This window comes from Coregonus lavaretus, assembly GCF_964263955.1.
Source record: "Coregonus lavaretus genome assembly, chromosome: 14".
Taxonomy (NCBI): Eukaryota; Metazoa; Chordata; class Actinopteri; order Salmoniformes; family Salmonidae; genus Coregonus; species Coregonus lavaretus.
In genome coordinates, this window is record NC_140001.1 from 7,102,933 (window position 1) to 7,115,284 (window position 12,352).

At 44.5% G+C, this 12,352-nt stretch overlaps 3 protein-coding genes across 3 annotated transcripts; 1 reads left to right on the top strand and 2 right to left on the bottom strand.

Annotated features, from left to right (window-relative positions):
- Window positions 1–193: 193 nt before the first annotated feature.
- Window positions 194–7,593, bottom strand: smad4b (SMAD family member 4b). Its single transcript, XM_084177021.1, has 11 exons — window positions 7,375–7,593; window positions 6,137–6,603; window positions 5,324–5,498; window positions 5,204–5,233; window positions 4,092–4,313; window positions 3,520–3,627; window positions 3,328–3,378; window positions 3,041–3,224; window positions 2,732–2,900; window positions 2,460–2,598; window positions 194–2,130 (listed from the first exon to the last, which is right to left on the bottom strand). The coding sequence occupies exons 2-11, from the start codon at window positions 6,374–6,376 to the stop codon at window positions 1,919–1,921; spliced, it is 1,530 nt and encodes a 509-aa protein (XP_084033147.1). The 5' UTR covers window positions 6,377–6,603; window positions 7,375–7,593; the 3' UTR covers window positions 194–1,918.
- A 555-nt stretch (window positions 7,594–8,148) lies between these two features.
- elac1 (elaC ribonuclease Z 1) lies at window positions 8,149–10,214 on the bottom strand. Its single transcript, XM_084176450.1, has 3 exons — window positions 9,930–10,214; window positions 9,127–9,603; window positions 8,149–8,758 (listed from the first exon to the last, which is right to left on the bottom strand). The coding sequence occupies exons 1-3, from the start codon at window positions 10,108–10,110 to the stop codon at window positions 8,280–8,282; spliced, it is 1,137 nt and encodes a 378-aa protein (XP_084032576.1). The 5' UTR covers window positions 10,111–10,214; the 3' UTR covers window positions 8,149–8,279.
- Window positions 10,215–10,845: 631 nt separating this feature from the next.
- Window positions 10,846–12,284, top strand: aptx (aprataxin). Its single transcript, XM_084177173.1, has one exon. The coding sequence runs from the start codon at window positions 10,913–10,915 to the stop codon at window positions 11,969–11,971; it is 1,059 nt and encodes a 352-aa protein (XP_084033299.1). The 5' UTR covers window positions 10,846–10,912; the 3' UTR covers window positions 11,972–12,284.
- Window positions 12,285–12,352: the final 68 nt, after the last annotated feature.

Below are 12,352 nucleotides of genomic sequence, written 5' to 3' on the forward strand. Positions count from 1 at the left end.
TGTCGATCTCATTCTACCCCACGCAGGATCTGTTAATGTCAGCCTCCAGGTGTTTCGGGTTCTAGGAAAGCGCTCGTCTGGTGATGTTTCAGAGGGTGTGGCCAATCCATCGCCATCTTCTCCTCAGGAACCGGGCTGGGTACCTGCTAATGTGTATTATTCAGTGGGTCATAATCAGACAAAGATCCAAATATAAAGTATCAGGCCATTTTTAATAGTTTCACAAAAGAAATATGTAATTACCATTTGTCCAATTACCAGCAACTCATTTAGCTTGTTTCTCCAGGATCCTATGGTAAAACTGCAACTCATACAAACATGTGTATTGGCCTAAGAATGCAACTTAAGATATTGGGCATCGACAAAATCAATTCAACAACTATCACCGTTCCAAAATCAATTAAGGTTGTTGATATCCGAGCAGTTGCATGTACCTAAAGTATGTGTCCAAAATTAATTCCATAAAACATGATACTCACAGCTTGAGCACACTTCAGTCCCAAAAGCAAAGTGAAACATTTAGGGGGGGGAAAAGCAACAAGACAATGTATCACAACAAACTTCTAAGACAGTAACCCATCATCTGACATGAAGGTTGCCTTAATAATGATCTGCTAATTATTCTCCTGAATAACTTCTCAAACAGTGAAGCCGAGAAACATCAGTAACAACAAAAGTCTATCCTAAATCACTTTCTTCTCTAGGGATACTGCAAGCTTTGCAGCAACATTTCTGCAGCATCTGATTTTAACTAAATCAATGACCAAATGTGTATTACCTGTTATTAGGAGACGATGCAACTAAACATGAAAGAAAATGGCAGTTCAGTATCATAGCTATAACAAATTGATTTTGTGTGTGCAGAAATATAAAATACTTAGCCTCATCAGGCAAAACCAGAAATGGTAGGAAAGTGACATGCAGTGTGAGAGGGATCATGGGAGGTGAAAGAAACAAGATGAGGGGTTTTTGTTCACAGCACACGAACACCATGAACCCAGTTAGTGCAGAACCACAACAGAAAAGGGAAGCATCACCCGGATGATGACAGATGACTTGTGATCTTGATCAAAGCCAGACGCTGTGATGGGGTCTATGTCACACTTGATTTCTCCTTTTCGAGGCTGTCCTGTCCTCAGATCAAGGTATCACAAAAACCTGTGCCGTTGTGGGGAAGATGTGTTGCCATCACTTCTCACCATTTATGCAAACATTCACGTGCATTTAAAACAAACTACAATTCATTTATGTACATGAGATAAGGGGGAAATTAATTCAACTTAGAAATAAGATACCCTACAAAAGTGTGTCATCCCCTATATAGTGAAAGGGCAAATGTGAATGTAATTGAAGGTGTCTTAGTGACCTGCCTCTCTGGTCTGAAATATAGTCAATATATCCACCGTTATCGCCCATAGTTCAGGACAATACAATAGCCAAGGGGATAAGGAAGAAAAACAAATTAAGGGCCAAAATAATTGCTTTCAGAAAATACACATTAAAATAAACACCCCAAAAATGTATTATGGTATTGCTGGAAATTGCCTTCAATGCTTGTTTCTGTCTGTACACGAAGTGGCAGAGACCATTACCTGCTCTTCTCACGTAGAGCAAGAAACTGAGTATAGTTTACCATAGTAGTACTATTTTCTGGATAACCATACGAGGTTAACCAGATGGGATCACTGGTAAAAGTGACCAATCGGAGGTCACCAGGGCGATTGATGAGTGGCCCCCTTCCTTCATCAGAGCCTCCATGTCATGATCTGGACACACTTGACACTATGACAGCAAAGAGAAACAAGTCTTTGCTTCCTTGAAGCGGTAAAACGGGGTGTCTTTTCTGTCCGTCCTCATTCTAAGGTCTGTCATACTGAAGCGTCACAGTGGAGGGGAGGGGAGGGGTCCGGCTGGTGGTTCAGTCCAGGGGTTGGGGGTCACCGATGGGCATGGTGTGCAGCACCTCGTCCAGTAGCTGGAGGGCGCGGTGTAGGTGGATCTCGATCCAGCAGGGGGTCTCCTTGATGCTCTGCCGGGGGTAGTCGGGACCCCAGCCCTTGACAAAGCTCATGCGCAGGATGCACAGTCTCCTCAGGTCATCCACTCCGATGCCGGCGGCTGCCGAAAGGCCTGGGTAGGAGAGAGGAGGTGAGGTTTCAATGTAATGGAACCCAACTCGGGCTCAACGACATCACACATCCACACTAATGAAGAGCTCCAGAACAGATTCCTATGCATCGTCAATGACTGACCGATGCTACAATTGGATGGGACGATTGGTAAATGATTTTGGAACGGGCTATTAGAAAAGTGGCGTGCGAGGGGTGTAATTAGTAATGTGTTGTTCTGAGGGTTACATCACCGGTGTGAAGTTGTGTGAAAGTCAATAGGAGCCGAGTGTGGCGTCTGTGGGAGTATTATAGTGTTGCTCAAAAGGAGAGAAGTGTTGTGCTGCTTACTAATGGCGGGAGCGATGCCTCCCACGGAGCCCGGTCCAGGGATGTTCCCGGCCACGGCGGCTGCCTGGGCCGCGGCTGCAGCCTGGGCCGTCGCTGCCTGCTGCTGCATCTGCCTGTGGCACTGACGCAGGTCAAACACCTGGGAGGGAGGGGAACAAAACCAATCCATTTACTACCTAGTGCATGCAGTCCAAAGCTTGGACACCAGGGGGCGGATAACAAAACAATCAACACATTGGTGATGCTGAGGAAACGTAGGCGCTGGGACCTGCCTTGATGTAGGCGCTGGGGTAGATCTTGTGCACGGCGTCGCCGGGGGCGCGGCCGGCTTCCCGGTCCAGGTAGTAGCTCTGCACGAACACAGCATGGTCGCTGAGGCAACGCACCCACACGTCCCCTTCACCTTTGCCCTCCAGCTGGATCCCCTTACCGATGTGGAGCCTTGGGAAGTCAGAAGAAGAGCAGTTATCAGTGGCATGACCAAATACTCTGCCAAAGGCAATGTCATGAATTGACCTCCATTCAGAGCCAGAAGCACAACACAGTTGTGGTTAGGAACAGCGGTCAGGAGGCTGGTGTACCTGGCTCTTTCGATGGCCTCGGTCCGGTGCACGTTGCTCAGCTGGCCTAGGCAGAAGCGGTCTCCGCCCGACGGGTCCACATAGCCGTCCACTGTCACGACGGGGCCAGTGGAGGGCACCTTGAAGGTCTCTCCCACCTGCACGTCCATCTCAAAGTAGGCTATGGAGCACCAGTAGTCGGGAGCTGCAACAGACCCACAGCCCAAACTCAGTCTTCTCTCCTCTCCAGACCAACACAGCCCTCTGAACACCTTGTCAGGTAAAAACAGGCATCACGCTTCACTTACCTGGATGGTTGGATATGGGGGGCTGGAAGCCAAGGTCGTTGTGCACGGGCCCTGTGAGGGTAACATAAATGCAACAATGATCAATCGTGAACGGAATTCCTTCAACCCTGGCCACATCGGTAAGTTGCGGGAATTATGTGTTCTAAGAATTAAATTCATGTTCTACTCATCCTGATAGTGGCATGGACTCACAGTAATGTCCTGGAGGAGGCATGGGTGGGTGGTGTTGCAGGTGCCCATTCTGATGGTGAGGCATGTTGGGCGTGAAGCTGCTATTTCTAGCCCAGGTGGAGGTGGCATCTGTAAGGGCACAGGTAGATGCCTACAGATGAGAATTGTAGGGAGAACCCACACTTCGACACTGTCCATACACCCAGTAAATGAGCTGTGATGCATTTCAGAGAGGGTGGGGAAAGTGGGCGTGTTAATAATAGCGAACGAGAGGGAAAAGAGTAAGTGACCACCAACAAAACAGGTTCCATTTCCTAAGTCATTACATTCCAGGACGAGTTTGATATTACTGTGAGGTGATTCTTGCATGCAATTTAGGGGATTTGTCCTCCAAGGTTTCTGTCTGTAAGCCACAAACTTACCTGTGTAGTTAGGCTGTAGCTAAACAAACATCCCAAACCTAGATAAACAACTTTCCAGGATTATTACCGCTACGAATGACTCAAGACCTCTACTGATTTGGGTGAGGAGGATACCAAGAGCCATAAAACTTGGGAAGATGGAGTGGATAGGGTGGTGGAGTTGGAACTCACTTCCTGATCCGACAGAGATGCTGGGGAAGGCGGAGCTGGAGGCGGTGCTGGCGTCAGAGGGGGGCAGCAGGCCAGGGGTGCCGAAGGGCTCTGAGGGGGGCCCACCTCGGCTAGAGGGAGGGTGCTGAATGGTCTGGAGGGAATGACCCCCGTCCATGGTGGGCAGTGGGGGCTGGCCGTCAAAGTCATACTCATCTTTTACCATCAGTCCCAGGCTGGGAGCTGAGAGCAGCACAGAGTCAAGATACAGGTCAACAAGAAACAGAACAGACAACCAGGCTTCCATCCAATCTGTTTATGCCAGTAAAGTGCATGTCGGGTAAAAAAAATAAAAAGAATGACAGGCCTGATGGAAACAGAAAACGTTTCGCTAAACTTTCCAAATGTCGACCAAACAAAATACACTAGACAAGGTGGTATCTTTTCATGTCGGCAAAATGAATTATGCGAGAATATGTTGGTGGAAACATTTTGATGCGCAAATATTGATATAATAACCATCACATCGAAGTAAATACATGATGACATGTTATGTGGTCCTCCAACTACGACTCAGGAAAACATGCAGTTTATTAGGCAACAGATTAACTAAATGATGATGAACTTCACAGGGTGGTGAAAGGGCAAGGTGATGAGCTTGATGCTCCTTTTCCAATAAATATTGAGGGTCTTATTCTGGTGACATGTTCATCGATGCTTGGCTGCCGTTTGACATATAAAAATAATCTTGCTCTTTTGTCCATAATAATTTCATCATGTAGGCTATACGTGCGAATACCAGTGGGCACACTCGCTATTGAACACATTGTTTGTGAGAAAACCCATCAGTAGAGTTGAAAATGCGCTAAAACAAACAATTGAACTTGTATTTTCTAGTTGGTACGTGGTAATATTACCGCAAAAGGTGTTTTAATGTGCACTACGTCATCACACACTGCCTTTCATCTGCAACAAGTCAATTTTCTAGAAACATCTCTGGTGGGAAAATACGCATAGTGTTTTTATGCAGATTTTAGAATGTAAAATCTGTCCCCAATTGGATGGAAATCTAGCTATTGGCAAAAAATAATGCCGTCATAAGGTATATAACCATCAAAATGGAGGTCACTTACCTGAGCTTGTGAGTTGTAAACTTGATAGGTCTGTGAAATAAAATGGAAACGATGATGAGCTAAAGATATCAGTCACAGGAGATCAACACAAACAAATGCCAGGGACATCAGTACACTCACCAATACCTGGAGACACCACCCGGTCGTAGTGGTAGGGGTTCACACAAACGCTGTCACACTTCAGGTCAAAGGCAAACTGGCAATATTTCACATGCTTCAGTTCATTTTTATGCAGATCGGGCCATCTCCACAACCGAGTGTAGATGACGTGGGGAAACCCTTTCCGCCCTGCCACCTGAGAGGGACAGGGATGAAAGATATTACAGGATTAAGCCGGTTGATTGAACTCAATGAAAACGTTCTTCTTCACCCAGAGGTGCTAATAGGTCTCATGTCCTTATACTCAACCTTTTTTATTTATATATATATATATATATATATATATATATATATATATATATATATATATATATATATATATATATATATATCTATATCTATATATATCTATCTATCTCTATATCTATATATATATCTATCTATATATTTTTTTAGGGGGTAGAGCAGCTTTAATATTGCAGATTGATTGTAACTTCCATCAATGTAATTGTCTGCATCACTTCCAATCCCCCATGTTTTTTTTCTCTCGCATATAGATTAGATAGATACACATATACATATATATCTATCTATCTATCTATATACTCATCTTGGCATGATCCTCACTTATAACGCTATCTAACCCTTTTTACATCTGGCTACTTGTAGCAGATCCCCAGACAGTGGTGTAAGGTGAAGTTGCCCCTAGACGCTGACCTTGGGTCAGTTTTGCATTTTCCCACTAATGGGTAAGGTTATAATTGGGGGAGGGGAAGCTGACCCAAGATATGTACCTTGGGAAAACTTCACCCCAGACATTGGTGTAGTCCCTACCTGCAGACGGCCATCCAGAGTCCGCCCAATGGTGACACACTTGCTGGGGTGAGCTCCATTGGTAGTGATGGCTGTGATGAGGGAGTCCAGTTCATCCTTCTTCTCCTTTAGCTTCTTCACCAGACTTTCTATTGCTCGCTTGGCAAAGGTCTCGCTCTCTCCCCCTTGCCTATGACACATCAAGCTGTGTACAATGCTCAGGCAAGCATCATTACTCGAAGGGGTGTTGGTGATAGACATCCTGAGAACCACTAGTGTATGCTGCTCCGTATCGTTCTATAGGGAATAAATACTTTGTCCCAACTATAAATGTTGTTGTTTCTTACTGTATGGCGCAACACATCAGAAAGATTAAGCTATGAGAGGGTGTCCCCTCCAGTCCAATTTTCCAAGTTGAAGTCCACCAAGGCATCCCAGTACAAAATTAAATGATTGACACACTGCTTCAAGGGAAAGGATTGAGGGTTCTGAAAGAGGACAGAAGGGAAGAATGGTTATTATGACACTTTATGGCCTTTACCAATATCTCAACAATATGTTATATAAACAATATGTTTATTAGCTAGCTACCTACATCCCATCGTGTCATGATAAGCACATCTTATTATGACGTTCATCCTAAACATCATGCACTAAATTATTGACTTAACACGATGCTACAGTACTGCATGTGCAACGTAGTTAGCTAAAAGGTTTCTTGACCGATGGCATAGTTGGCTAACTACGTTGCACAACAGTGACCTGAGTAATAACAAAATAGCTAACAGTAGCTACCGTTCGGTACTAGCTAAATATTTATATAAACTGGCTAGCTAGGCAGCTACAGAGTAGCTACTGTATGCAAAATTCGTGTAACTGTAGCTAGCTAAGGTAACTAAAGTAGCTAGTTAACCCAATGCACAATAATAAAGTGCACTGTTTTAAACAAAAAAATATATAGTGGTCGGGAACTGAGGCTATTGCTAGCCAGCTGCATAGCAGGACAACCAGTTAGCTAACGTTAACGAGCTAGCTTCTCAAAACGAAGAAACATGTCAACAACATAAATGAGCAGCCATTCTCAGTCCGAGTGTTTATAATATGGTGTTGATAACACTAGCTAGCTAACTATCCACGGTCATTTCGTCTGATATCAATCAAAAGCAGGTCGAAGCCAACGATTAGGCTATTTCGCTGGCTTACTCGCGAGTTTCACTACTAAGCGACGTAGCCACCCCGTCCCTCATCCACATACATACCCTGCATACACGGCCGGGATATTCCGTTCTTGCATTTGCGCTGGAACTGTGCTGATCGACCGTACCTCTTTGTTTATCCAAAATGTTTATTTGATCATTTAAAATAACATAGGGAAATCATTTGAATGTCAAAATAAACGTTGGATAACAAATCACGGCTTTGTATCAACGCTTCCAAAGATTATGGATATTCTGACAAGATACATGTCTCTCCGCCCTAACAATGGGAGTCGTTGTCCACAAAGCGGTACCGCGGGCTGTCTAGCTCCCGCCTATCCTTTCTTTGGATTGGTGGATTATCTCATTATTGTAATCATTTTTTTAAATATTCGATGAGGGTTGATGACGTCACATGCCTGTATTCAATGGTGAGGGATCCTATGCTACAAGCCTCATTATATGCATAGCCATCTCAAGACAAAACTCCGATATAGTTATTTTTCTCAAAGTTGCCGGAATGTCACGTGTCCTACTTTTAAACGATAATGCCCGAGATATATTGGCACGGGTGTTGTTCGTATCGGGCCAACAAACACCGGCTTAGAGGACATTATCAAATAAAATATAATAATATTTTATTGGCCACATGCACCGAATACAACCGGTGCAGACATTACAGTGAAATGCTTACTTACTTTTATACAAGGGGTTACCAACATATTCAAATAATGATTGACATATTTTCATTAAAAAATTATTGATGGTATGAACATTAAGTTGTTTTATTCTTCAGAAGGGTTGAAGAACCCTATCACTGAGTAAAATTAGGAGAAAGAGAGTCAATAATTTATTTTATTCAGACAACTTACAAAATATTTCCAAGTCTTTCATTCATTGCTTGATTCACAACCAGCTCCCTCTGGCTTTTGTTTACAGTATTTAACATCACAACCATGTGTAAGGCCTCAGTGAAGCCTTATGAGGGGTATGGGTATCGTGAGAAAGTCCTCCGCCAGGGACACCTCTATGCCTGTGCCCTGCAAAGCCTCCTCAGCTTGTCTCCTGAGCTCCAAGACATTGTCCTCATCACCCTCTTTGTGCTGGCCAGCCGGCTTATACCTCTGACTGAAATGGTAGAGCACCAGCATGCGTGCGGAACAGGCCTGTGCCACTGCAGCTGCCATACTAGGTGTGCTGTGCCCATGGTCCACTGCCTTCTCCCGATGCTCATCTGACAGGGTGGCCTCATGCACCAGGATGTCAGCTCTGTGACAGGCCCTCAGGGGCCCCTCCCCCAATAACGAGCTGCAATCCCCTAAAACACAAACTTTTCTCCCCGGAATGGCTTCCTCCAGCACCTCACTGGGCTTCACCACTTGTCCATTTTCCAACGTCACCGACTCGCCAGCTTTCAGTCGCCCATAGAGTGGTCCAGGCTTCAAGCCTGAGGGAAAGACAAAAGGTTTTTCATTTATTTCAAAATTGAATGACCTTAAAATAAAAACTTGCACACTGCTATTGCCAGTATCACTTTAGTTTATTAAGTTTACATTGTTTTATCTGCCTCTCAGCCTTCACACACTGGCAAGAGCAGTGTGCAAGATTTTATTTTATTTTTAGATGTCATCGAATTATTCTCACCTGCAACAACCAAAGTTAGATATGTAAGTTATTTTACAATTGAGTAACCTCAATTCAGTATGTCAAATGATAGCTTTTTGGCCTTCATGTTGATGACATAACAATGGCTTGCCTAGATAAATACCAGAGATAAACATATAGATCATTATGCCAGGTATATATTGTGATTACCAAGATCCTTCAGTAGTTCTGTCTTCAAACGCCCTGGCCAATCATGTTCTTGAACGGAGAACCCGAAGGAGGGTACCCGATGGAACAAACGGAACGCCTTCACAACAAAACGCTTCTCCTCCAGTATAACATAGCAGTCACTGTTGACATCCAGGGGGATTGTTCGGCCAGGGCGTTCTTGGGGATGGAGACGCCCAGAATCTGCTGTGACATCAGGGCTTAGCTGACCCTCTGGAGGACACTGGTCAGTGGTGGGCTCTAGCTCATGTACTGAATAGGGAAAGAGAAGCTGGGAGCTGGTGAGCTCTAATGCCACCCTCAGGAACTGCCTGAGACCCTGGGGACCATAGATATCCACACATGTTGGAGGCTGGGTGGGACAGGGGTTGAGGTTTAGGCTCACAGTGCACAGCAGCCCTGGTAGACCAAAGAGGTGATCACCATGCAGGTGAGAGATAAACACTTTGGTGATTCTGCCTGTAAGAAAAACATAAAGGCAGTGTTTTTTTTTTTTTATTCAGACATTTTTCAAAAGGCAGAGACCACTGTCATCGGTCAAAGGTTACAGGCTGTAAAGTTTGTAACCTTTCATCAATGACGTGCTGGCAAAGAGGGTGGGCAAGTAACATTACCTAGCTAAAAATGCTAACAAATGACGTGATAGCAAAGAGGGTGGGGAAAGTAGCTAATCGTGTGTTTGTTTATAGTGAAAACAAAATGGCGAACATAGAATAAACCGTTAATTATATCGCCAGAACAACACGTTTGACATTGCTAATGCTAACTAGCTAGCAACGACTCACTAGCCTTCAATTGACTCTTCATCAGTTGAGTTTGCGTCCCTTCTCCGCAGTCAAATAGCCAGCACTCCCCTTCTGTTCTGAGTACCAGTGCAGAAGCGCCACGATGGGGGGAAGGGTATGCCGACCCTGTCCCCAGAAAAGTTAGGTCCATGGTCATGTTGAAAAACGATTTACATTTCATTAAACGAACATTAAAACAGCAGTAGCATTACCACATAATATCCATTATATTGTCCAGATACTCTAGTGGCCGCTTTAACAATGAAAATAAACGTCTTAAAAAATGGAAGGCAGTCGGGAGGAGGCAAGATCAGGTGGGACCACTCTAGCCAATGAGAAGGCAGATAGCCAATGAACAACAGGCACAACGGTTACCACAGCCACAAAGTCTAAATTGCATTATATCGTAAAAATTAATGAAAACCAAAATGTGCTTTTTGGGTTAGTTAGGTTTAAAATCACATTTTAAGAAGAGAAATTGTAGAAATAGGCGGGGGTTGTGGCTGTGGTAACTAGTCACGACCAGGCACAACTCCAATATAAAGTGGGTTTTCTCAATGTTGCCGGGATGTCACGTGTCCTACTTATTTCAGTCTTCAGTCTTTAGTACAGTCGTAACAACCTAATCATTACGAAACTTCTATTCTATCAAATAAGCCATTCCGTGTCGTGTTAACAAAATTCGACACGTTCATTGACCTCCATACAAAAACTCATCTCTTGGTGAGCTAAAAGAATTAAACACCGCCACCTGCTGGAAAAGACAGATTTTGGGCCTAACACATAGATTTTGGGCAGTTATCCCTCTCGCCCCGTGCGTGCCAGAGAGGAAGAGGTAATCTTTGTGCGTGCTCGAAACAAAACCAGGCGCGCATATATGACGCAAATACAAGCGACGCTGACGCATCTTGCATAGGGGGAAGAGAGGGGCGCATTCGTTGTCCTACTAAAGAGAATCGTAATTCTTGTTGAAGAAGAGGATCATGTCTATTTGTTTGCTCATCAGCAAAAATGGAAGCCATAAACCGATTCATCTACCTCACCTACAGACAGTTGTCTTGGGTCGGGGTCCAGAAACAACGATAAAAGACAAAAAATGTTCCAGGGAGCAGGTTGAGCTCAAGGCAGACTGCAACAAACGGTATATCAATGTAAAACAACTGGGTGTCAACCCCACTAGTGTGGACACCGACGTGGTGGGTAAAGGCAACCAAGTGAGGATGAGATCTGGCCAGCAGCTGCACATGGTCAATGAGCTGTACCCGTATACCGTGTGCTTCAAAGAGGATCCGTCCAACTCTCAGTCCAGCACAGAGGACAGCGTGGGCACCAAGAGGCCCCGTGGGCCTGCCTCAGAGGAGCATGAGCTCCACAGAGGTCCCCCTGGGCATAAAGTACCAAGGAAAACAGAGGACTCCACTCAGTGCAAACATGGAGGGTCCATCTCCACCAACACATGGCCTGAACCTCACACAACAGAGAAAACTGAAACTTTAGGATATTGGAGCCAAGGATTGAAAGCCTCAATGCAAGACCCCAAAATGCAGGTCTACAAGGACGACAGAGTAGTTGTTATCATGGACAAGTACCCCAAGGCTCACTATCACTGGCTGGTCCTGCCCTGGGAGTCCATCCCCAGTCTGAACACACTGCGCAGGGAGCACTGTGATCTGTTGAGGCACATGAACCAGGTAGCGGACAGGATTGTACAACAGCAGTGCCCCGATGCCGGCCTGCTACACTTCCGCCTGGGCTACCACGCCATCCCCAGTATGAGCCATGTCCACCTCCATGTGATCAGCCAGGACTTTGACTCCCCGTGTTTAAAGAACAAGAAACACTGGAATTCATTCACAACCGACTATTTCATAGAATCTCAAGAAGTCATTCAGATGCTGGAAAAGGATGGGAGGGTCACAGTAAAAGAAGGGACAAATGAGTTGTTGAAACTACCTCTCCGCTGTCACGTGTGTGGCATGGCACTGTCCACCATACCACAACTTAAGGAGCACCTGAAATCTCACCCCTATGGTAGATTGTGACACGTATACAGATATGATGCTAATGACGGAATTGTAGAAAAAAAACATGTCTATGGAACCACATTGTCCATTTTATTGCTGCAGATGCTCATAATATACATAAGCCAGTTGTCATTTACTTTAATAAATAGTCTGCAGCAAGTATGTTTTTTGTACAAATAAGAATTCAAACAAATTATTTTATTGTTTTCAGTGTAGACAGTTGACTCATGTCTGAATATAAAGCTTGGGGAAACAATTGTTTATAGTTTCGATAGTTGCAAAAGTTTGCGACAAAAATAAATTCAAACTTGGCTTCAGAAAGTGGCACAGAAAATGGAAAATCTGTGATTTCTATACTGTCTATAATCATCTTAGTGTGAAAATCCCATTTGAAAAAAC

Coding starts and splice junctions, on each gene's coding strand:
- smad4b (XM_084177021.1), bottom strand. CDS start 6,376: ATGTCTATCACCAACACCCCTTCGAGTAATGATGCTTGCCTGAGCATT. Junction 5,499..6,136: donor CTCTGGATGGCCGTCTGCAG/GTAGGGACTACA, acceptor TGTCCCTCTCAG/GTGGCAGGGCGGAAAGGGTT. Junction 5,234..5,323: donor GGTGGTGTCTCCAGGTATTG/GTGAGTGTACTG, acceptor TTTATTTCACAG/ACCTATCAAGTTTACAACTC.
- elac1 (XM_084176450.1), bottom strand. CDS start 10,110: ATGAAATGTAAATCGTTTTTCAACATGACCATGGACCTAACTTTTCTG. Junction 9,604..9,929: donor GAAGAGTCAATTGAAGGCTA/GTGAGTCGTTGC, acceptor TTTTTCTTACAG/GCAGAATCACCAAAGTGTTT. Junction 8,759..9,126: donor AGAACTACTGAAGGATCTTG/GTAATCACAATA, acceptor TCTTTCCCTCAG/GCTTGAAGCCTGGACCACTC.
- aptx (XM_084177173.1), top strand. CDS start 10,913: ATGTCTATTTGTTTGCTCATCAGCAAAAATGGAAGCCATAAACCGATT.